Here is a 25408-nt window from a genome sequence, read left to right as displayed (position 1 = left end):
GGGGCGCAAATCCACGGGTTAGGGGGCGCAAATTACTTGCCTTGCCCCGGGTGCTGACAGCCCACACTACACCACTGGAGCCTATCAGTCTTATTCTGGCACAGGGATAGACAACCTTTCCCATCTTGCAGCTTTAAAAGTCCGAGTGCCAAAAGCAATATATGGTTTTTCAACATGTACATATTTTGGGGGGGTTACGTTCTGGACCCCCCCCCCACACACACACACACTGGCCTGCGTAAGGCAGTTCAGCACCATTCTGCCCATGCTGCCCGACCTGTTTTACCCCTTTCTCTGATGTTCTTGTGACATTTTCAGGTGTCTCCCAGGTTTGGTACAATGCTTGTGTGCGTGGTCACACACAATGTTGGACACGCGTAAAAAGGTCACTGCCTGTACTCAGAGAATTGTATCCAACTAACTCATACTCTGTGGTCTAAACCACAGAGTCTAGGACTTGCGGATCAGAAGGTCGGCGGTTCGAATCCCCGCGACGGGGTGAGCTCCCGTTGCTCGGTCCCTGCTCCTGCCCACCTAGCAGTTCAAAAGCACGCCAGTGCAAGTAGATAAATAAGTACCGCTCCGACGGGAAGGTAAATGGCATTTCCATGTGCTGCTCTGGTTCGCCAGAAGCGGCTTAGTCATGCTGGCCACATGACCCAGAAGCTGTACGCCGGCTCCCTTGGCCAATAAAGCGAGATGAGTGCCGCAACCCCAGAGTCGGTCACGACTGGACCTAATGGTCAGGGGTCCCTTTACCTTTACCTAACCCATACTCAAGAGAAGACCCACTAAAATCAGTGAGCTTGACAAATTTGTATACTGATTTTAGTAGGTCTGTTCTGAGCATGACTTACAACCTAGAATAGTATCTGCTCAACATACCTAAAAATCAAAGCGAGAGAAGGCTGCCATTTGGGGATATGGTATCGGAGTCCTCAGAGGACGAACCAGATACCCCACAGGTTAAGGACCTTGAACTGCTCCATTTCCTTTATGGGGTGCCCAAGACCCCTTATAGAGTCCTTAATTAGGTTCCCAACTAATGGTCAGCAAGTAACTTGAAATGCCTGCATATTCAAGTTTGGTGGAGGGTTATTAAAGACCCATCATTACAACTGAGACTAAGCAAGTGAAATAAGTTTGCTGCCCTTCAACTTTGGTAATTAAATGAATCTTCCTTGTGAAGAAGTGATATGCTCCATACTTATCATATCAAATGAGCAGTGCTCCTCTAAAGCCCTGAAACCATCATTACAAATGGCGCCCAAGTGGAATTTTAATTGCAACCCAATGTGCTTTTAATAACAGGAGCACTGCCCACCGGTAATATTGGAAAGTCTCCTCCAAAAAAAGTGAGCGAACTGGGATAGTGAGACTTGTCATTACAATACAAAGCAGTGGGAAAGAAATCGCCTGAGCCTCATTCTTGGCAGCACCTGAAAGGTATGAACATCGAGTCAGCAACAAAGAGTAGCACAGCTGTTTTATGGCTTCTTGGGCCCAGCATGAAGCAGTGAGAGGTTGTGTGCGTGGGTTTTTTTTTGGTTTTTTGAATGGCTTTATCCTTTTAGTCTGTGTGATTCAGAGAGAAGGGTCACTGTGCTGTTTCTTCCTATGGATGGATGTCAGGAATTCATGGGGAATAGATAATTATAGGTGGGGAATTAGTCAGTGTTTCCCAACCACTGTTCCGCGGCACACTAGTGTGCCGCGAGATGTTGCCTGGTGTGCCGCGAGATGTTGCCTGGAGGGAGGCGGGCGAGTCGGGCGGCGAGAGGCGGGGCGGCGGCGGCGAGGAGAGGCTGCCCAGCGCGGGGCTCTCGCCGTCTGCCTGCCTGGCTGCCTGCGAGCTCGGCGGGCAGCGCCTCCGTCCGCAGCGCCCGCCTCACGGCTCTCATTCCCTGCCAAAGCTCACCCAGCCAAGCCGCGCTCTCCTTCCTGCCTCGCTTTGCTGCCTCCCCCCCCACACCCCCAAAGCTTGGAGGTTCCCCGGCAAGGGGGAGGGGAAAAAATTGAAACTTACACTTTCGTGCGTCCCTCCCGGCGTGACGCTGCGCGCTGACGTCACGGGGCTGTAATGGTGGTGTGCCTCGAGATTTTTTTCATCAAACAAGTGTGCCTTTGCCCAAAAAAGGTTGGGAAACACTGAATTAGATTGTGCCAGGTGTGAAAGGGAAATCTCTCTATATCATGGGTAGGAAAACTATGGCTCTTTGGGTGTTGGGGTTCCAGCTCCCATCAACCCCAACCAGCTTTATTACATTTGTATTTATTATTTCCACTGATAGCATTTAAGGTAAAGGTAAAGGACCCCTGGATGGTTAAGTCAAAGGCAACTATGGGCTGCGGTGCCCATCTTGCTTCATGCCGAGGAAGCCAGCGTTTGTCCACAAACAGCTTTCCGGGTCATATGGCCAGCGTGAATAAATCGCTTCTGGTGCAACGGAACACCGTGACGGAAACCAGAGCACACGGAAACGCTGTTTACCTTCCCGCCACAGCAGTACCTATTTATCTACTTGCACTGGTGTGCTTTTGAACTGCTAGGTTACCAGGAGCTGGGAGAGATCCATGGGAGCTCACCCCGTTGTGGGGATTCGAACTGCCGACCTTCTGATCAGCAAGCCCAAGAGGCTAAGTGGTTTAGACCACAGTGCCACTGAACCAGGAATCTGGTTCAGATTCCTAGAGTGGTTCACAAGTAAATGTACAAAATGCACAACAGCAAACAATGAATAATGTTAGAGGCTGTATTAAAAACAGAAAAGTAATCTCATGACTTTCAAAAGAGCAAAAAGATTATCTGGAGGGACACAGGATCCCTGCTCCTGCTTTGCCTCCTGCCTTGGTTGAAGAATGATGAATAGATAGACTTGTTGGGACTGTGTGATTGTTATATTTATTCCCTTAAAAGGGACACACAAAGTAGAGGGGAGCATTGGTTGGTAGAATGGTGTGTTCCTTTGGGAAAAGGAAACAGTATTTCCCATGTGACATGGTGTATAGAAGGAATGGGGGGCGGGGCGGGTCTGAGATCATCCCCACGCCTAAACATGTTCAAGAGACTTTTTGAACAATCTGTATATAAGCTTTTGGGGGTGACTGGGGATACTGTACTGCTTTCAGCAGGATCCCGGACTGCACATGCAGAGCTTATGCATATATGTGTAGGGTCTGTCAGGGATGGGGGGTGGGGGACAGCAATGAGCCAAACTCGACTTCTCAATCACATGCATTCCTTGTACCCGCCTTGTCTTGTAAACAGGGCTGTAAGGCATTATTGATGGCTGCTCCTCAAATTAGTGACTCCCCTCCCATTCACACCTGCAGATTTACCAACATTCATGCCTGAGCACATTTTGGGAAGGATTCTAAGATTTAGCTGTTAAAGTCTGCCTTTAGAGTTCAGGTTTAAGTCAGGGAAGGGTAGGGGAAATCCTACTGAAAAAAGATAAAACCTCATTTCGTTTTGCTGACTTTTGCTTTTGTTCTCACTCTGAGTATCTGCCCACGGCAGACTGTGCACAAAGGAATAAAAGAACTGAAACTGTTGGGAGTTTGGCAGGGAGCTACTTCTGTTTTTCCGTCTCCTTTCTCCTTCCCTGTCTGTTTTCTCATTGAGAACTTTTCAGCTTCCTTTATTTCAGATATTTTGACTAACGAAAGGGGCATATACACATATATACAGTGCTTTTTTTCTTAAAAAAATGTTTAAGGGTACTCTCATTTTCCTACTCATATTGAAATACAGATATATAGATGATGATGATAGATAGATAGATGATAGATAGATGATAGATAGATAGATAGATAGATAGATAGATAGATAGATAGATATAGATAGATAGAGATATAGATAGATAGAGATATAGATAGATAGATAGATAGATAGATAGATAGATAGATGATAGATAGATAGATAGATAGATGATAGATAGATAGATAGATAGATGATAGATAGATAGATGATAGATAGATAGATGATAGATAGATAGATAGATAGATGATAGATAGATAGATAGATAGATAGATAGATAGATAGATAGATAGATAGATATAGATAGATAGATGATAGATAGATAGATAGATAGATAGATGATACATAGATAGATAGATAGATAGATAGATAGATAGATAGATAGATAGATAGATGATAGATAGATAGATAGATGATAGATAGATAAATAGATAGATAGATAGATGATAGAGATATTAATATATATTTGCTTCATCCAGCTGATTGTTACAATGCTATGCAATGCTCAGGGCTGGATCTAGACACATTAAAACACAGAGAAATCCACTTTCTAAAAGGTCAGGCTATTTGTCCATCTCACCCACAACTGTGCACTCTGACTGGCAACTGCTCTCCAGGGCAGAATTTCTTCCCATCACTGCATCCTGAACCTTTTAACACCAGGAAGTAGACATGGGATACTAAGTATGTGGTGCTTTACCACTGAGCTACAGCCTCTTCTGCATTGGTCTTCAATGTCTGTGGAAGGACGTGTGGATCCAGAATTGGCCTCCACAGTCATTCACGGACTCATTGTTAAAACCGTATTTATGGAAGAACATCTTACTCGGCTACGAGTGATCGCAGAAGAAGAAGAAGAAGAAGAAGAAGAAGAAGAAGAAGAAGAAGAAGAAGAAGAAGAAGAAGAAGAGGAGGAGGAGGAGGAGGAGGAAGAAGAAGAAGAAGAAGAATTGACTTTGTAACGGAATCATAATTTCTGCTCTTTGGGCAGATTCAAGTATCCCATTCTGCTAGCAGAAGCCAGCACAAAGGACAGCAGGGCTTTCCACTCTCTCGTCACCACATGTGCACCTGCACCTCCCCCAAATCCATTCTGGTGGGTTGGAAGAACCCCCAGAACAGCAGGTGAAAGAAGGAGAGGAGAGACTGTTCCACTGGACAACCAGAAGTGCTTGCACTGCTCAAATGCTCCATTGAATTCCACCCTTTGTGCTTTCCTGCACATCTTCTGATTGGGCTATTTGCGGTACTTCTTCCATGCTTCCAGTTAGGAATATCAATGTTTCTTGCCTTCAGCCAGTATGTGCAGAATATTTTCAATCGACTCTACTGGCAAACTGAGGGACATTTTTAACATTAAGCAGAAGCACACCTGCATTTCCCATGGGCCATACACTTAATAGCCAGTCACACCTCCCTGATGTGGGGACATGTGTGATTCGTGCATTTGTCACATTCACTTTCATAGACACTATACATTTAAAGCCCATTCAAAGCCCATTTCCCCGTGAAAGAATAATGGGCACTGTAGTTTATTAAGTGTTGCTAGGAATTGTAATTCTGAAAGGTGTAAACTAGAGGGCCCAGAATTTTGAGGGAAAGAATGTGCTTTGAATGTGTGTACACAGCCATACACTTAAAACTTCCTAGGTGTACACTCAGTTCTATTTTTCTAGAAAAAGAGGTGCCGGAACTCACCATGAACACTTCCCTCATTCTCTTATACAGTCGTACCTTGGATCCCAAACACCTTGTGACTCAAACGTTTTGGCTCCCGAACACCGCAAACCCAGAAGTGAGTGTTCCAGTTTGCGAACAATCTTTGGAACCCGAATGTCCAACGCAGCTTCTGTGGCTTCCGATTGCGTGCAAGAAGCTCCTGCAGCCAATCAGAAGCCACACCTAGGTTGTTGAACGTTTTTGGAAGTTGAACACACTTCCGGAATGGCTTCCATTCAACAACCAAAGTACGACTGTAACGGCAATGGCACCCACCTGAGAGGTGCCAGAACTGAGTTCCGGTGAGTTCCAGCTGAAAAAAAGCCCTCTAATATACCTAATGTGTGAACTGGTCCTCTGTCTGTTTAAATATTCTTCTTTTAAAAAATACCCATGTCCTATGCACTTGGGATTTTATCCTAACAGGATATTTGAATATTCTGCATGAAAACTTCCTTTAGCAACATTTAGACTTTTGCTGTCACTCTAATTCAGGTTCCAAATACTTGATTCGTACAAAAATACATGACCAATCGCATTATTGACACTTGCAGTTTACAGATCTCTTTTCAGATTACAGTGATGGCTTTAATGCATGGAATGCAGCAATGTTTTACACCTGCACACCTGCTGGTGAAGTTGCAGCAGAAATAATCGTTAATCTGAAGCAGCAGAACAGGGACACATTCTACAATAACACAAAACATAAAGGTTGGGAAGATCTAAGACTCAGGGAGACCTACACAATTAGAAATATTATTTTTTATCACTGCAAGTACCAAGCCAAAGTACCATTTCATTTACAGTTTGTTTTTTTGTAGTTCCAGAGGGCTCAATGTCAACACTGCATTGCCATATGCTGTACACATATTTGTCCAACTTACATGATATTTGTCCAACTTAGACACGGTTGCTAAATTCCCTTATTGACCTCCACTTGGTCTCATTCATTACATAGCTAAATAGCACTGGTCCTTGAGTTGGGCTTCGTCTAACTCCTCTCTCCACATTGAATTTTTGAAGTACTTTAGCCTTGCACTCCTGTGAGCAGTGGGTCCTGATTTAATTTCGCCCATTCCTCAAATGTCATTTTCTGGTCTTCCATCTGCTCTCAAAAGCTCATAATTTTTTTCTCCCACTGCTAAATCAAATGCAAAATTAAAAAAAAAACCTCAAGAAGTGATGTATAGCAGTTGCCCATAACTATTATATGTCTGCAATAGTGATCTAAGTGAGATAATATTGTTGACGGTTCAGATAAAAAACAGAATCTCAGTTCAGACATCACACCAAATGGTGATTTGCATTAGCATTTGCATTTATGGAATCCAAAGCATGATTTTTTTGTCAATCCCAAAGAGCAACAAGCCCTAGTGTCTCTTGATTTTTCCCACCCCCATGTCTTTGTGACCTGATGTTCTCAGCATGAGGCTTCTGTCTAATTCAACCCCATCTTCCTCCAGTTCATCCCTGGCCCCTGTGGACGTCTCCCTTGTGGTTTATCTGTGCCAACAGGTACATCAACAGAACAATCCTGTTTAGTTGTTATTTGTTTATTGAACCACATTAACCCCAGTCTTTAGGCAAAAAGTCTCCCAGTGCAATTTACAGAAATCAGTGGTAAGAAAATTCCCGCTGCATAGGCTTACAAACTAAAATAAATGATATACAAGGGGGGAAAGTGTGGGGAGGGAAGAGGGGGGGAAGCAAGCTCCTTAAGGTTTTAGCTCCCTGGTAAATAGACACAGGGGGTCCTTCTTTCTCCTTTCGCTTCACAATGAAACTTAAGGAGAAAGGCAGGCTGTATTAACTGCTTGCCTTGTGGTGCATTTGAGCTGATATTTTCATTGATATATAAAAATCAATCACACCTTTCATTCTGGAAGTGTCCCCAAGGGATTTTTTAAAAAATTGAAAGATAAAGTACAGAGAAGATAGGCCACACAGACACCCGCCCGCGCGCACTTTCAGACACAAAAGATACCACTGTTAGTAGATACAATGCAGCAGTAAGAGAAAATGTCACATGGCCGAAAGCTTATGAGATAAGGAGGCTGGAAGAGAGCTGTGGTAGAAAAACTGGAGATAGTGTCCTCAGTTATGAAGAGCTTGCTGGATCTGACCAATGGTTCAACTTAGTCCAGCATCCTGTTCTCACAGTGAAATTTACCTTTGGTAAATTTGGTAAAGGGACGCGGGTGGTGCTGTGGGTTAAACCACAGAGCCTAGGACTTGCCGATCAGAAGGTTAGCGGTTCAAATCCCTGTGACAGGGTGAGCTCCCGTTGCTCAGTCCCTGCTCCTGCCAACCTAGTAGTTCGAAAGCACGTCAAAGTGCAAGTAGATAAATAGGTACCGCTCCGGCGGCAAGGTAAACGGCGTTTCCGTGCGCTGCTCTGGTTCGCCAGAAGCAACTTAGTCATGCTGGCCACATGACCCGTAAGCTGTACGCTGGCTCCCTCAGACAATAAAGCGAGATGAGCGCTGCAACCCCAGAGTCGGTCACGACTGGACCTAATGGTCAGGGGTCCCTTTACCTTTACCTTAAATTTGATAAATTTTTGTGCCTTTGGTATCAGCTGCAAAGGGGGAGCTGCAACCAAATCACACACATTCAGGAGCCTTACTCCCATGCAGGAGTAGATGTGATTGCAGCCGATTAGTGCTTAATTTACAGCTAAGGATGGAGAACCCTCCAGATTTTGTTGAGACTCCAATTCTAACCATCCCGCAACATTGTCCCTGCTGGCTGGGGCCAATGGGAGTTGGAGTCCTACATCTGCAGATCACAGATTTACAGCGATGGCACTCAGGGTAGCTATTGCCTTTATTTGACGGGCAGCAAGATTCCTGCTTTGTTCCAAAGCACTCGCAAACAATCAAACGAAAGAATACGGGGTTGTTGTTTTTAAAGGGGTGGGGAATATAAATGATCCCCCACCCATAGCTCTGTATCACCCCACAGCATACAGCTATGGTTGCTTTAGCTGAATCTCAATCTGGAGATTAAAAGATGCTGTTGGGCGCAGCTGAGGGAGAAGGAGAGGGAGAAATCAATCACAGGGGTCTTTCCCTTTTCTTCCGAGCCTGGCTATTCATTGAGATGCAGGTAGTGCTCTGATGGCAAGGGCCGCAGTGCTGGGAAGACAAATAACACCCAACTTGCATACCAAGTGGCATTGCATTTAACTGATTTCATTTTGTGATGAAATACATAACTGTGATCCAGGGCCACCACACTGAGAGTCACTTCTGGGGAAATGTGCCAGCAAGAAGGCACATCTCAGCTAATTACACCGTGTGCATATTTTATAAGTATCCTGACAGGTGCAGTAAGGTGACTTTATAGGAAGATTTCAAAACCGGGTGAATTTGCAACTGGAAGGAAGATATTAGCAGCAGCAGCAACAACATATTAATATTGCTAATTCTTAGGATTGGTACTGGGGATGGAGCAGTGCAGAGTTGCAGCATCTGCTGCACTGGGAGCGGGAAATAGCTGTTCTCCAGCAATTTGTTCTGGGATGGATAAAACTGGACAACTTCAAAGCAGGGCTGCAAAACCTTGAAACTGGATTACTGCTGTGTGCAATTTCGGGCTGCACATGGGCCACGCCCAAAAACTCCAGCTAGTGTAGCATGCATTGGCTAGACTACTGTTGGGGGTAGATCGCTGAAACACACCTGTGCTACAACATCTGCACTGGCTGCGCATATGATGTCTTCTTTCTGGTCCGAAATAACTGTTGATATTAACCTTGTCTTGGAGAAACCTGTGGATGTTCACACACTCTCCATATGGCATGGGGACTAACAGATTTGTGAGCCCTTTTGACCAAACTGTGGGAGGCAGTGGAAGACAGAAGTGCCTGGCTTGCTCTGGTCCATGGGGTCACGATGTGTCATACATGACTAAATGACTAAACAACAACAATGGTGCACAGAGCTGGAAGAGCACAAATCCACTACGTACTGCTCAGTGTTCTGAAGTTATTGCTGCCCTTTCTACGTTTGAATGTGTGGCTTATAACCTCTTTAGATAGCTATTTGGACATATGGAATGCCTACATTATTATGCTTAAATTAAGATTGATAGAATGTTTTTATTGTCACCTGGTGATGTTTTTATATTTTCTTTTTTGTAAAAAAAATATTTAGTTTTACATAATAATTATAAGCAACAAACATAACAAATCCAAAGGAAAAAGAAATAAATAACGAAAAACACCAAAAGGTTCTCTCGAACCTCCAGACTGCCCTCCCTCCCTCCATGGTTTCCACTTCTAAATTTTATTCCTGCATCTCTTACTGTATTCTATCTATTACATCTCCATAGTATCCAAAGTTCATGTTACTTTTCAAGTGTTATTGTATTCCTGCTAATGATTTCAGCTGTTTACATTGGTCTCTAAGATACGTTATAAAGTTAATCCAGTCCTTAATAAAAATTTGATCTTCCTGATTTCTGATCTTTCCCATCATTTTTGCCAGCATAGTTCATTAACTTGGTCTGCCATTCTTCTCTGGTCAGTACTTTGTCCCTGCTGCTCTTGACACATACATAAACAGTCTTGTTTAAGATAACTTACGTGTTTATATTTTTGTTCCTATCTTTTTGATATATTTGCGCGCGCACACACACACACACAAAACACACACACATGTATATACACATACACACATTCAAGTTAGGGGCTGTGTCCCTGTTGCCAACTCCCTTCCCAATACACACCCTAAGACCATTTGGTAGCTCTCTAACCAAGCCCTCTGTGGCTACATAAATCTGTATTGAGAATGAGCAAAAAAATATGTACATGGTGCCTCCCTCCACCTGCTGCCTCTCACAACTTCATTTTGTATGGAGGTTGTCATTGATAGCCCTGTTTATGCAGCCTATTCATGGAACAGAGAGCAAATTGCCCTCAGTGGCCCTTCCCAATGGCTTCCATACATCAATTCACAGTTTTGAGCTGTGCTTAGGCACCTACAAGAAGCATGCAGGGCACCCCAGTCGTATGGGAAGGTGTAGGTTTGGTGCAGGTTCGGAGGGATGCATGGAGCATAGGACTTTTTGTCCATGGCATTTGCAACACCAGCATGTAACCTTTGAACAGAGATTAAGTACATGGATTAAGTACATACTGAATTCACTGGCACCCTTGTGAAACAAAACTCTCTAGGAAGCCAAAATACTCACAATCCTTTGCAAGAAAGTCACCAAACGCTTACAATTAATACACGTTTGTATTACATAGTTTCCTTTCCCCCCGTGCTTCTACTTGCAGAAATCGCAAGGTGAATCAAAGGTTCGAAATGCTTATCAGACAAATACAGAAAGGGGCTCTATTTTCTTTCTTATTTTACCTGCTGGAGCACTGAATTGTAAAGGAGGCACGTAACGGCTTTCCTGTGACTGGCAACTCTGCTTTTGCCTGACTCTTGCTCCATCTCCAGCAATGTCAATTGGTTGTTAAACGAGATGAAAAGACGCCCATGGGATTCATCAAAGCAAAGCGTGGAATGGAAATCTAGGCTTTTGGGGAAGGAACCAGAAATCCTTTGGATGCAAAGCTGATACTGAATGTCCCATATCCTTAAGACCTGTGCATGGTAAGGAGAAGAGGAATAAATCAAAACCAAACTTCCTCCTTTTTTTAACTCAGAAGGTGCAGAAATAGGTAAAACCAAAACTTAGGTATAGTTCCTCAGGGATGGGGAATCTGTGGTCCTCCTGATGGTGTTGGACTACAATTCCCATAATCCAGGACCAAAAGCCATGCTGGCTGGGACGGATGGGAGTTGGAGTCCAGCTCTATATGGAGGGCTACAAGTTGTACTCTACAGGAGGCTTCATCAAGTCCTCTGAAGGCTGCATATTGTTCAGGCTGGCAGAGCCATGCAAAGCTGGAAAGGGGCCCATGCAAGATGGGAAATGTAGACCCCAATTCAATCATCTTTACTAAAGGGCTCCCTTTGCCTTTACCTGAGGTTGAGAGGGAGATGAGCACGGATGCTGGAGGAGCTGAGGAATTTTTTTTAAGTGCCTGGGGAAATATTTTGGCAACTTCTGTGTCACTGTCAAAGGACCCAGACTTTTCCAGACTCTGTGAGGGGTGAGAGATTCCTTCCCTCATTCCAGTGAACCTGCCAGAGGGACGAGGATAGAGCGGTCCAGGGCAGGTGAAGTGATTTTATTGCACTAGGTCAGGGATGTCCAACTTACAAGAGACTGTGATCTACTCCCATTATAAAACAACTGGCAATGATCTACCCATTGGATTGACAAAAGCAGTTGACCAGGATCTACCACAGACACCCCCCGAGTAGATCGTGATTGACCTGTTGGACCTCCCTACACTAGGTGAATCTTAATTTTGTCTCCTGTGGCCCCCCCCCCATCTTGCATTTCTCTTGTGGAGGCCTGTGTTCAAATCCTGGCTTGTCCACATACCCTCCAACAATAAGGACATTTTCATCTGAGGATTGTTGGAGGGCATGCTAACTGGCGGAGGAAAAAGGGGGCAGGGGGAGCGCACCGCCCCCGGCACCATGATCCCAGTGGGGTGCCATCGTGGCTGCCCCCCCCCCAGTGCTGGGTGCTGTGCCCCTGCAGGCAGCACGCCACACCCCCAGGACGTGTGCCACACCCCTGCGGGTGGCATGCCATGCCGCCAGGATATGCACCAGCCACGCCCCCGCCTGCTCTCTGCCCCCAGTGCTGGAGCACAATCTATATATGTCTCTGTTTCTGCTGCCACCCCACTAGGAGTTATCACTCCCATCCCAACTGACCCCCTTCAACCCCCATTTTTGTGCCTCCCCACGGAGCATTTCCTATCAGAAGAAGGCTGAGTGCCATCACAGCTACACCAATGGGATGCCCCCCACTCCCCCTTTATTCTCGCCTAGGGTGACCCTGCCCTCTGCCTGCCCCTTAGAGCTAGCACGTCATGCAGGGGTGGGCCTCAGTGGTGGCAGCGTCTTCTACCCGAACTCGGTGGCAGTGCTGTCGGGGAAAATTGGGACGTTCCAGGATCAAATCAGGAGCCAGAATGGCTTTCATAATCCCGGGACTGTCCCTAGAAAATTGGGACACTTGGAGGGTACATCAATGGAAGCCCCACATCGTGACCTCCTGCCAATCACAGTCTCTAAGCCTAACCTTCCTCACATGAGATAAACTCCATGAGTGATATGCTGAATTCAATAGCCACAGACTACTATTTGACAACGTCATTTCATGCACTGTTTGCTAAACTTCCCACTGGTCATTTCTACCCCCACAGGCAAACCTCTTAGAAATCATTACTTTTAAATACCTGGACTGAAAGATATCCTAGTTTCTTTATGAGGATGCAACCAAATTAAAATTAATAGTTGTTTTCTCCCCAAATCAAGGCCTTATCTGATGGGAAGTGCAAGCTAATCATGGACGCCTATATTTCTTTTCTTCCTGAGCTGTCAAACCAAGGCTTTCAGCAAAGGAAGCCTTTTTATCTTTTCTTATTCCAGCCCTTGTCCTACATGGCACTGCGTAGCAGATGTGTCATTTGGGTTGGCTGGCAGTATGTTGGCGGTTGCTCTAGCAGAGCAGGAGGTTTGCATGTAAATAAACTCTACCAGCTCAGGTGCCCATTCATCCATCAAAGTGAAACAGATTCATGTTAATGTCAAGAATGCTAAAAGGCAGTAAAATAAGGGCTAAACCACTACAGGCAAAACAATGGTCACAGAATGTATTAAGAGGCTTAGTGGCAGGGAAATAGTTTTTGTTGTTTTTTAAGGACATGTGAACTGGACACAAATCAAGACTGCAAGCTCAGATTGGCATGAAAAACACAACTAATGAAGGACCTTAGCTTAAGGTCCAAACTTTCCCACTCGCCCTGCTTCTGTGCATTTAAAAACAGCCTCACACCAGTGCAGCAGGTGAAGCTTTTCCTGGAATGGAAATAACTGATCCAGAGCCAGTAAAAATGTGGCAATAAAAATTTGAGAAATGTCGATAAGTCGTTTTTTAAAATGGCAGCAAAAGCTGACTTGCATTCTAGATATTTCAGTGAAACAAAACACAAAATTCAATGGAGAGGTGTCTCGTTATTTCATAAGGTATTAAAATAAATGTCATTGTGGTTGTGGCTAGACATTCCCCAGGGCAGCATCCCTAAGGATGAAGAGACTGGGAGTGGACTGGAGGGAAAGCAGGTCCAGCTGCAGCGAATGGAGAAGGGGATTTGCCATAGCTGTGAGAAACAGTGAAATGAAGGCCATTGCAACTCAAGACCAGAAACGAAGAGAGCCTAGCTAAAGGTGGGCTGGAGGCCGAAGGTAGAATCCAGGAGTTGACACCCAATGAAGTCGTCCAATTGATGCAAAGAAAAGACTTATGCCTATACAATGGGCCTTTCTCCCCCTTTCCTCTCCCTTTGTGCCCCACAAATGTGTTCCAGGGATTCCTACAACCATATGGAGCAGATTTGGGGGGCAGGAAGAGGAGAAGGAGAGGAAGTCCCATCGCTCAGGTAGAACTCATTGTGCTAAAGAGATGGCTCCATTTAATACAACCACAGGAGATGTTCTGTTCTCTAACCCTGGGGAACTGGCCGTTGAAGTAGCCCTTCAAAGAGAATCGAGAGGCAGGGGGGAGCAGGACCGAGAAAATTGGCAATGAATAGCTAACCAGAGAGTCTCAAGAGGCAAGAAGAAGAATAGCTAAGAGCTACTAAGTGGACTTACCGTATTTTTCGCCCTATAGGACGCACTTTTTCCCCTCCAAAAATGAAGGGGAAATGTGTGTGCGTCCTATGGGGTGAATGCAGGCTTTTGCTGAAGCCTGGAGAGCGAGAGGGGTCGGTGCGCACCAACCCCTCTCGCTCTCCAGGCTTCAGGAAGCTATCCGCAAGCCTTGGGAGCCCGGCGGGAATTCCTGCCGGGCTCCCAAGGCTTGCAGACAGCTGCCTGCAGCCCGAAGCCTGGGGAGCACGGCACTGTGCACCCCAGGCTTCGGGCAGCTCTCCGCAAGCTTGCGGAGCCCGGCGGGAGTTCCCGCCAGGCTCAGCAGGCTTGCGCACAGCTGTCTGCAGCCCAAAGCCCGGGGAGCGTGGCGCTGTGCACCCCGGGCTTGCGGATAGCAGCCTGTTCTGGGGGCTCGGGTCAGGGAAACACTCCTTTTTCACTTGAGATGTGAATCTGCTCTCATCTTAGGAGAGAAGCAGGATGGAACTCATATGGCCTTCTGCCTCCTTCATATATTAGCGCACGTGAGGGGAACATTTCTCAGTACTGGGTGGGACCAGCATAAAAAATGTGCAGAGCAACAAATGTAAAATTTACCTTTATACAATAAGCTGTTTTCTACATGCACAAAAACTACTCAAGAAGAGCAATGGTGGTGAGGGGTGTTGCCTGAGGGGAGTGGATGTGGCTAGGGAAGGAGGGGTGTAGAGAGAGTCTTGAGAACCAGATAGAAGGGCTTGAAAGGCTGCATTTGGCTCCCAAACCTGAGGTTCCCCACCCCTGTCTTAGAGGCTTCATTTTGCTTAGAGTCTTCCAAGGACGAGTCCATTTCTACCCATGTTAAGTAGACTTAGTCACAAGCACTACAAAGTGGAGCAGCTGCTGGATTGAGAAACTCAAAACTAGTGCCCTTCTGGGTTCCATGTTCTTAACCGGAGCATTGCCTAGAGGAAGACTAACAATCTCTGCTTCTCCGGCTCTTCCCAAGCTCACCTTATCCTTTCCGAAGCTGAAGAGCAGTTTGCGCTCAGTAATGAACCGGACTGCGATTACACTGTCTGAATGGCCCTCCAGGACTCCGGCGGGCTTAGATGTGACATAAGGATTCCAAAGGCAAACATGGCGATTAACTCCTGCGGTCGCTGTTCAAAGTCACAAAGTTGAAACTCATTTATACAAACGTTTTTTGTTTTTTTTTTACAAGCATGACAAAGAAATATGCCAAAGTTGCGGCAACCGTAAACAATTTTTGTTTAATGGATTCCATTCCACTCTCCAGATTTGATTGCCTTGATGCAGCTTCTCCCTCACCCCCTATTCATTTCCTTCATAAAAATTAATCTGTTTTTGCAGCTGCTTGACTTGATATGGAGCCAATGTGAGCCAAAGAAAGGGAACAGTGGCTGAGACTAGGAAAGATGAGTCTTGGAGACCGTGGTGCAGTCCTACAATGGACACTCCTTGGCAGGGATGAGAAATCTCAGGTCCACAGGCCTAAAGAGGCCTGTAAGGCCTCTCCATTTGGCCTGTGAGGGTGTTTTAGCCAAGCCCTGTTCATCTTCCCTATACAGTGGGATGAAACTTGCCGTATTTTTCACTCTATAACACGCACCAGACCATAACACGCACATAGTTTTTAGAGGAAGAAAACAAGAAAAAAAATATTCTGAATGAAATAGTGGATATATGATTTTTGTGGTTCATGCTGTGGCCACAGACATGTGATCTGACAGTGAGTTTGGAGTAGCCCAATGCAAAAATCCTGAGGATCCATGTGGATCCATGCTTTGTAACCACGGAGGAGGGAAGGAAGGGGAACCATGGATCCTCTGCTCACGACTGCAGCAGATCCCCCCGCCACCCATGGGCATTCGCTCCATAACACGCACAGACATTCCCCCTTACTTTCTAGGAGGAAAAAAGTGAGTGTTGTGGTGCAAAAAATACGGTAATTCATTCCGGAGGTCTGTTCTTAACCTGAAACCGTTCTTAACCTGAGGTACCACTTTAGCTAATGGAGCCTCCCACTGCCGCCGTGCCGCATGCGATTTCCGTTCTCATCCTGAGGTAAAGTTCTTAACCGAAGGTACTACTTCCGGGTTAGCGGAGTTTGTAACCCGAGGTGTTTGTAACCCAAGGTGTTTGTAACCTGAGGTACCACTGTATGTGACATCATATATCCATAGGCTGTTGACACCTGTATCAGGGGGTGGAGCCCGGCACACCTCAGAGACTCACTGGGAATTGCTTGAGAACACAGCCGCTCATCTCAGTAGCAAGCTAGATGCCAGGACTGATACAGTCAGTCCCAAGTAAGGTGTTGGTTTTTTTAATGCTCCATCAAGTCAAGTTTCATGAGATCAGTTTCAGTTTTCGCAGTCTGAGGTTGTTGACAAGGTACTTATGTGTATGCACACAATGACATGCCCTTTGGACCCCTGCCTTCAATTGCTGACTAAAGCTAGCCTGAGTGGCATGACTGGGTGGGTTCAGGCTGCAGTGAATATGTCTCTGCATGAAGGGGGGCAAGTAGCAACCACTTTGAAGGAGGTGAAAATGCCCACCCCGTCACAAACACTTCCTTTTTGAGCACAGTACTTGACAGGGTTGTGGCAACACAGCTGCAGGCATTCCTGGAAGAAACTGATTCTCTAGACCCATTTCGGTCTGTGTTTAAACCCAGGTTCAGGGCAGAATCTGCCTTGGTTACCCTGATGGATGACCAGTATAGGGAGAGGGCGGAATGCAATCCTGTTGCTTTTACAAGCTTTCTCATCAGCTTTTGATACCATTGGCCATGGTGTCCTCCTGGACCACCTACAGGGGATGGCTTTTGAGGGCACTGTTCTGCAGTAGCTTCAGTCTTCACTCCAGGGACGTAGCACTGGATGAGTGCTTCTCGGCCCCTTGGCTCTTGAGCTGTGGGTTGCTGCAGGGCTGTATATTGTCTCCATTGCTATTTAGCATCCACATGAAGCTGTCGGAAGCAGCCATTAGGAATTTTGCAGCAAGGTGACACGAGTACACTGATGATAACTCCCATCAGCTCCGACAATACGGTTGATAGTCAAGGGATGATGGGATCTCCAGTCCAACAACATCTGGAGGGCCACCGATTCTCTATCCCTGTCTTAGCATATGTTCTATATTTGGTTGCCTCTTCTTTACAACAGCCTCCTCAATCCTCTACAGCATCTCTTTATTGGTTTTGCTGTCTATCCATCTCCTTACAAATGCCTCAGGTCCCCTTTGTTCTCCTTTCCCTACCACCCCACTTCACATCAATTCAGAACAGAGCTCCATTTGTACTTTTTTTTGTTTTAATGAATTTCCTTTTCAGTGTGAAGCTTATACTCCTTCCTCTGGCAAGTGTTTCGTCGGCAATATACGCTTTATCACCTGCACCTGGCTTTTGGAAGGTGCAATCAAAAGTCTACCCCCCCCCCCAGGCATTTGTGGGCTGTAGAGCTGATGCTAAGCCAAAGGGGGGGGATAGAGAAATTGACCACCATAAGCCTAAATTGGCTGGACAATTATGACTCTGTCTAAGAAATACTTGGGATTTTTTGTTCTGTTTGGGGATTAAGAACATGGTATACCCGGAGAGCTCACTAAAGCACAGCTTGCAAGAGTTCCTCGGGGGAACTTATGTTGGTTGTATTTATCTAAAATCAGTTCACATTTGTCAGGCAGAAGTACCCTGATATATAGAGCCCTGGGCATTTAAGAGTTCTAAGATGCAGCAACCACTAGGTAAATGTCATGTTTTACAACATCAGTACAATTTACTGCACTTTACTGTGTGGAATGCAGCCCAGAAATTAATCCCATACTTTATCACACTTCCTTCCACATGATAACCCCCCTCCAGCAGCCAGAAGACTTTGAGAGTAGACCAGGCATAGGCAAACTTGGCCCTGCAGATGTTTTGGGACTACAACTCCCATCATCCCTGACCACTGGTCCTGTTAGCTAGGGATGATGGAGAGTTGTAGTCCCAAAACATCTGGAGGGCCAAGTTTGCCTATGCCTGGACTAGACCCCTCTCTCTGAGGAGAAATATTACCAGCAAAGGACAACCAGCTAGGCCACAACTGGATTCATGGGCATTTTCAAAACGACCTTCCCTTAGAGCCATTTCCTCCCATCCCTTTTCCATATGTGCCTCGTCTCGGGTGCTATATCCGAATCAAACTAGAATTTCTGCCTTCACCTATTCATTTATACTGATATTATGTGGATATAATTGTCACGGCTTTCCCCAAAGAATTCTGGGCATTGTAGTTTAATGAAGTTGCCGTTAGTGAATTTCTACCTAGCCCACTTTACCAAAGTGAAATTGTTAGGGCTCCCCTGGGAGGGGAAAATGGCTGCTATACTAGGTTGAGTCTGCAATAAACACTGGCCCATTAGGGTGCATGAGGTACTCAGTCGCAAACCTTTCTACCAGCTTCTCCTTCTCAGTCTCAGCTTCTTCTACCAGCTTCTCCTTCTCAGTCTCAGTATTACCTCATTGTTGTCCTCCAGTAGGGAGGAGGATGGAGATAAAACTAGAATTAGGTGCTTCCACCTGTCACTGGCTCTGGTTCTACCTCCCGTCAGGCTTCCTTCCAGTCTACCAATCCACATGGGCACCAGTTACCACTGCTACAGTGCAGACATACTCTTAGACTTCTGATTGTCCCTTTCGGTTTTACAAGAAAACAAATTATAGTGACATACCTATCAAGTTGAGCCTTGAATGGAAATCAAAAGCATTGACTCCTTGAGCGACGTGGAAAGTTGTCGTTGTAAGACGAGGACTTAATTTCTCTCTCCAAGCTAGCACCAGTGTGTTTGTGCTGCTGGTTGTAACAGACAGAAAGACATCTAAGGAGGGGATGTATGCAACTGAAACAGTACAGAGATGGCATTTTGATTAGATTCGTCATCAAGTAAGAGGTTCTTACATAGAGCTGAGTCAATTGCAGTGAATCAGTTTTTAAGTTTTGTTGTGCTGGGTTACGATTTGGGTGTTTTGAATGTTTCTGCACCCTGTTCTTAGTACCCTACTTGGGTAGAAAAGGAGAGATATAAATGACTAGAAGATGATAGATATAGATCAATTAATTGATGATGATAGATGATAGATGATAGATGATAGATAGATAGATAGATGATAGATAGATAGATAGATAGATAGATGATAGATAGATAGATAGATGATAGATAGATATAGATAGATAGATATAGATAGATATAGATAGATAGATAGATAGATAGATAGATAGATAGATAGATAGATAGATAGATGATAGATAGATAGATAGATAGATAGATAGATAGATAGATGATAGATATAGATAGATGATACATAGACTGATAGATATAGACAGATGATAGATAGATGATAGAAAGATAAATAGATAGATGATAGGTAGATAGATGAGAGAGAGAGAGAGAGAGAGAGAGAGAGAGAGAGAGAGAGATGATAGATATAGATAAGCAGAGCACAAACATTTGCAGTAGAAATTTAATTTTTCCAAGCCTTCACATCTAGTACTATTCTTTCCCCCAACCTGGTACCAGATTTGTTTTTGTTGTCTAATAATGGGAAGTCATGCAACATCACTAAGCCCCAACACTTGAATTTAAGGTTTGAGATGCCATCAAGCTGGCAACCTAAACATGAAGTGTACTTTTGTTGGAAAGCCATGACTAACTCCAACTGCCAGACAAACAGGGCTTTGTATTTGCATGTGTGTGTTTTCATGCATTGCCTTTATATGTGCATATGTAAAAGCATTTAATGGGTACACAGTAAAAATGTATCACGTGAAGACGGCCATTGAGAAAGAAGTTCTGAATACAAAATTGGTGGCCACACTACAGCAGTGATGGGGAAGAAGATGCTGTTCAACTCCAATCAGCCTCAGTGAGTATGGTCAAAGGTCTGGATGATGGGAGTTGTAGTCAAACTACTATAAAAAAGGATAACCACCTAGCAAAGGGTTTTTATATGCTGCTGTAATGTTTGCTATTGAATGGCATAGTTGGAATTTCAATAAAACACACACACACACAACCTGCCTCTCTGGACTCTAGGGACTTTTATGAGAGTAAAATGTTATGAATATTAGGAGCTGAGATATCTTCGCAGTTTCCAACAAAGACATAAACTTGTTTCTGACTAAATTACATTGTAAGTCAAGCTCCTTGGAGGATGCCTGACTGAAAATGGTGGTCTTAAGAGTAATTCCCATATCAGAATATATATGGCAAATTAAAATGTTATGTTCCTTGAAGACAAGACTGAGCCAGTTGCTGTTCTTCGTACTGTAGAATCATATGGCTGGAGGGGTATTATAGATCATCTAATCCAATCTCTGGCTCAAGGCAGGGAATTCATAGCTAGAGCATGTCCAGTCTCTGCTTGAAGACCTCCAGCAAGAGAGAACCTGCCATGTATACCATGAGTCCATGGTTAACACATACAGCAGGGGTAGGGGACCTGTTGTAATTGAATGAAACTCTAAAGGCTGGGGCCTTGTTCACAATGAAATGGTAAAGCTAAGCTTGGGCTGTACCAATTCAGGTTTCAGCAGGGGTTGGGGTTGCTCATATTTATTTATTTAGCAAAAATATTTGAGCACTGAGTATTTCAATTTTTAAAAATGGGATCCTGTTGCACTACAAATCCCATCAACCACAGCCAGTGAGCAGGGATGATGGGAGTTGTAGTCCAGCAATAGCTGGAGGGTCACAACTAAGCAACCCTTAAAATATTGGACCAGGCTGCTGTTGGAAATCAAGCCTTTATCGGGAGAAACTGGCAACTCTCCCAGGCACCCGGCTTGGTCTCCTGTTGACCTCCCTGGCTGCATTCCCCAGCAAGATCCAGGCTAGGTCACGATAGGCGATTCTTCCCAAACGTGGGAAGAACACACCCACTCCCTCCAGCTCCCCCGGCAGGGAAGGAGATAGACAGAAATGTATTTACATGCCTTTATTTCTGTCTTTGCAGCATTACAGAAAACATGTCTGTACTCTTCAAACTCCAGCAGTCAAGTGACAAAGACTTCCTGTACTTCCTGTACATACGCAAGAGGAAGAGCTCATATTACACTCTGAGCAAATTCCGGTGCATCGCCCTGTGAACTGACTGTCCCACTGTTTCCCACGGACAGTCCCAACATTCCCATCATGTTTTGTTTTCAAGCTAGCAGTTTGCAGCTGCATTGCATCCATATCGTAACAGCTGCAACCCAGAGATCTATCTTTGGATTGCATGACACAGAAGGAGACAAGGCAGCTGCAGTGGCTTCTTCCCATTCATTACTCTCCCAGTTCTGCTGCCTCTCCTACTTGCAATAAAAAGGAGCGCTCCAGGTATGCCATGCAGCAGGCAAGGTAGGGAAGCATAAGCAAGTGGACAGGGTGGGACAAGAAGAAGATGCCATGGATTCTTGTTCTCCAACATTACACTGTGACAGCAAAAGTCCAGATCGCATCCTTGCAAGCATAACTCTGAGATGCAAGGTTGAAATGTTGTATTAAGCAGAACACTTGAGTGGCAGAAAAGAACGATATTCCCCCCAGTAGGGCTAGGAAGGCCATTCATTATTCAGGCACGAAGAGTTAGGTTGATTGCATGCATGCAAATTACTTTAACTCTTTTTTTTTTTAGAAAAGAAAATAGAGTCACTTCAGGAGATGTGATTTCAGAACCATTGTTATCCTCTGGCTTTGATTTAAAACTTTTAAATGAGCTTTGGTGTTAAAGAGGCTATAAAAGCTTCTGGAAGGAAGCAATCAGGCTTTTTTGGCACAGGACTTGGCAGCAAAATCTTCATTTCCAAAAAGCAGGCCCAGAAGTCGCAGCCTCCTCTCTCCTACTGCCAAACACCCCACAAGTCGGTCCCCCCTCAAAAAAGAAGATGATGCAGCTATAAAAAATATTACCACCGCTTAAACATCAGCAAAATTAACCCCCAGGAAAAAATTACAATATGAGAAGTTGAAGTTTGCTGTAGAGGCTTCCCTTGGGAACTGTGAACACCAGCATGAAAGCAACCATTAGCAGGTTGACATTGCTGATGGAAATAAAGTGTGGTAAAGAAGTTCATATGAATGTGTGAGAATTATCAGGGCTACATAGCATGCGTGAACCCAGCTGCCCTTGAGGCCAAGAACTCCAGGACCTACTAATAACAATGCAAACTTGTGTGCGTTTACAGTCCCACTATGTTCAAACAGAGCTTCCTCAAGGTAACCACATATTTTTATTGTTTATTATTATTAGTTGCATTTGTATCCTACCTTTCTCCCCAAGGAGCTCAACATGGCAAACACACACATATTTCTCCCTCTCCTCATTTAATCCTTACAACAACCCCATTAGGTAAGTTGGGCTAAGAGGCAGTGACTGGCCAGATATAACCCACTGAGCTTCCTGGCCAAGTTCAGATTTGATCCCTGGTCTCCCAGGTCCTAGTCAACCACTTTAACCGCTACACCACACTGCCTCTCATAGGATTTCAGCCTTTAAGAGCTTTTGTCTGACACCCCAATCTACACCAGAAGCTGGCACCCAAGATTAAAAATAAATAAATAAAGGACTTCCTTGCGTCATTTCTCAGATCAGTACCTTGTCTAACCCATTCCTTCTCATGGAGTTTGTGCCTTAACACATAGCAGCATTTGTGATACCCAGAGACCAGCTCCTGCCAAGTGACAGTCATTGTCACATTTTCATCTTCAGTGGAATTTGAAGGTCGTTCAAACAATGAGATCAGAGCTGTGTTGAAGACAATTGCTTGGACCTGTGAAGGATAGAGTTAATTTTTTTATTTTATATATATAAATAGCTAAGGCTATTTTTTTGCTAATGAGGCTGCCGGGATTTGCTTAGGAGAGGACAACGGAAAGAACTTAAATATGTATAGGTAGCCAACATGTATAGTTGGGCAAGATATGACAAAAGGGGGAGGGTAAACCAATCTAAAAGCAAATGAAGGGAACAAAGCCTTGGGCAGCTAAATGTACTTTCAGGAGAATGAATATGAATAATGAGAAGCAATTGGGATGAATTGACTTTTGACTTAACATAAGAAGAAAAGCTAAATCTCCCTGGAGTTGGAAGTTTTGAAGCACTGTCTCCACCATTGAACATATGAAGGTGGACTGGACTGACTCAGTATATAACTTAAATTTTGTGAAAAGCAAGAGGAATGCAGAAGGCGAAGTCACCATCCAGTTCCCATCGTGTCCCCTTGCTCTCCTCAACTGCTGCTACAGGGACACCTGAAAGCCCATCTTACCCTGAGGGGAGGGGAGAAGCAGCAGAATTGATTTTTCTTTTTTTAAAAAACAAGTTGTTTCCCGCCCACTCCCAATTCTATTTCAACTTTAAAGAAAAAAAAAACCCACCATGCTTATTGTTGTAATAATCTTATGTGAACTGCTTTGTGAGGTCTGCCTGAACAGTGATATCGTGAACAAGTACTGTCACTAAATAAATAACAAGTGCTCGATCTGTGTGGATAGTGCCCTTACATACTTTACTCACTAGATGTTTTGTTGGGTAGAGCCAGACATTCCCTATTACTTTCTGTTCTTCTCTAAGAAATATAGCTAAGCTCTTCTCTAGCTCCCTGACTGATGTGTCCACTAAGCCTTCTGACAGGGGTGGGTACCAGGAGCAGGTCAGAAATAACTCATATGACTTCAGTGAATTCTTTATTCAAAGAAGAAAGACAGTCTAGGAGGCCGTGCCTAGTGAGCACAGCAACTCTTCCCCATAGAACTTGCCCCTCTGAGGTAGTTGTGGGGACCAAGACCCACCGCTTTCCTACAGCTCCCTAAGATTCCTCCTTCCCCAAGCAATTTGAGACTCTGTCATCTTGCTTGTCTTTGCTCCGCCCTCTGCATACCTCTTCAGGTTCTGGGAGATCAGGGGGGAAGGGAGCTGGTCACAGCAGGAGGGGGAAACACCATGGCTTCTTCACCAGCCTGACTCATCTCTGCCTCTTGGCATCCCTCCAGCTTCTGCCTCTGCCTCTGATTCTAGACTGCTCTCTGCCACAGCCTCTTCCTACTCACTCAACCCTGTTACCTCTTCAGCTTCTGAGTCCTCTTCCTCCCAGTCTGCTCCTTCTTCTCCCTCTAACCACTCATCACTGTCCCACAACCACTCCCCTGGCTCTGAGCCTTCTTCCCTCGGGGTTTCCCCAGCTGTTGTCTCCCACCATTCCTCTGCATCCAGCCAGGCCAGGACACCTTCCATGATACTAACGGCCCAGCAGTCTTCAAGAGGCAGCTGGTGTCCCAGTACAACAGGGATGAGGAACCTTTGGCCACCCAGATGTTCTCCTGACATTTTGTGCCATACTTGCCTGCCCACAGACATCTCCCATTGTCAGAATAGCATCATTTCCATCGTGAGGGTTGTACCAGTAGTCCATGCATATCACTGTTCCCCCAAAGCCTTGAAGTCTATACTGACATGAGAACCCTTGTTTGGAATTCAGCTCAGCAAAATAGATCTCTTTGCTTGTAAATGAGACAGCTACCTATATGGGGTGGGAGAGAAACAAAGTTAGTGGTGGGGAGAGAGAATATTCCTCCAGGTTTACCACACAGGAGCCATCCAAAAGTGCCTTCATTTCTTAAAAGACTTGCCCATTAGCCCCTGTTGCCCTTTATGTCTCCAATCTAATGCAAAGAACTCCTCTGTTGCATGTGAGCATTCTCACTTTCTTCTTCAAACCCCTGCTCAAAATCTACCTCAAGCCTTTGTCTTAATCCAGGAATAAGGAATTTGTAGCCCTCCAGAGATTGGTTGACCCTAACCTCCATCAGCTCCATCCAGCATAGCCTATGGTCAGGGACAATGGGAGCTGTAGCCCATCAACATCTGGAAGCCCACAAAGGTCCCCACTCCTGCCATCACCCCTCATTCTCTTACCTTTCTGAAAGAAAGCCTCCCCTCTCATTCATCTCTTGATGTATTTATCTTTGTATCCTCTTTCTGCCTGTACATATGACATAATGCGAATTTTAAAGTGCTGTGTTTAATTTTAGTTTTGAGATAGATTTTACGTTTTTATTGATGTTATGACCTGTTGCCGCCTACAGAGAAAGGTTTTTACAGAAAGGCAGGCAAGAAATATTGGTGCCTACAGTGCAAAAAGAAAGAAAACACAAACCTCAATGG

The 25408-nt window shown here is 44.9% G+C and overlaps 1 protein-coding gene and 1 long non-coding RNA gene across 5 annotated transcripts in view; one reads left to right on the top strand and one right to left on the bottom strand.

The window, feature by feature from the left end:
• The window catches only part of LOC308585209, a 493513-nt gene that overhangs the window by 287398 nt on the left and 180707 nt on the right, over positions 1 to 25408 (top strand). The window lies entirely within an intron of this gene.
• The window catches only part of WDR49 (WD repeat domain 49), a 116389-nt gene that overhangs the window by 70744 nt on the left and 20237 nt on the right, over positions 1 to 25408 (bottom strand). For all 4 annotated transcript variants that reach the window (XM_081190056.1, XM_081190058.1, XM_081190055.1 and 1 more), the window contains 5 exons: positions 24588 to 24764; positions 22841 to 23015; positions 18937 to 19104; positions 15208 to 15356; positions 10843 to 11079 (listed from right to left, as the gene is read on the bottom strand). In XM_081190056.1, the coding sequence (XP_081046182.1) occupies positions 10843 to 11079; positions 15208 to 15356; positions 18937 to 19104; positions 22841 to 23015; positions 24588 to 24764 (906 nt within the window). The remainder of the gene's footprint in view (positions 1 to 10842; positions 11080 to 15207; positions 15357 to 18936; positions 19105 to 22840; positions 23016 to 24587; positions 24765 to 25408) is intronic.

This window comes from Podarcis bocagei, assembly GCF_964188305.1.
Source record: "Podarcis bocagei genome assembly, chromosome: 4".
In the NCBI taxonomy this organism is placed as follows: Eukaryota; Metazoa; Chordata; class Lepidosauria; order Squamata; family Lacertidae; genus Podarcis; species Podarcis bocagei.
This window is presented reverse-complemented; position numbering and strand designations above follow the sequence as displayed.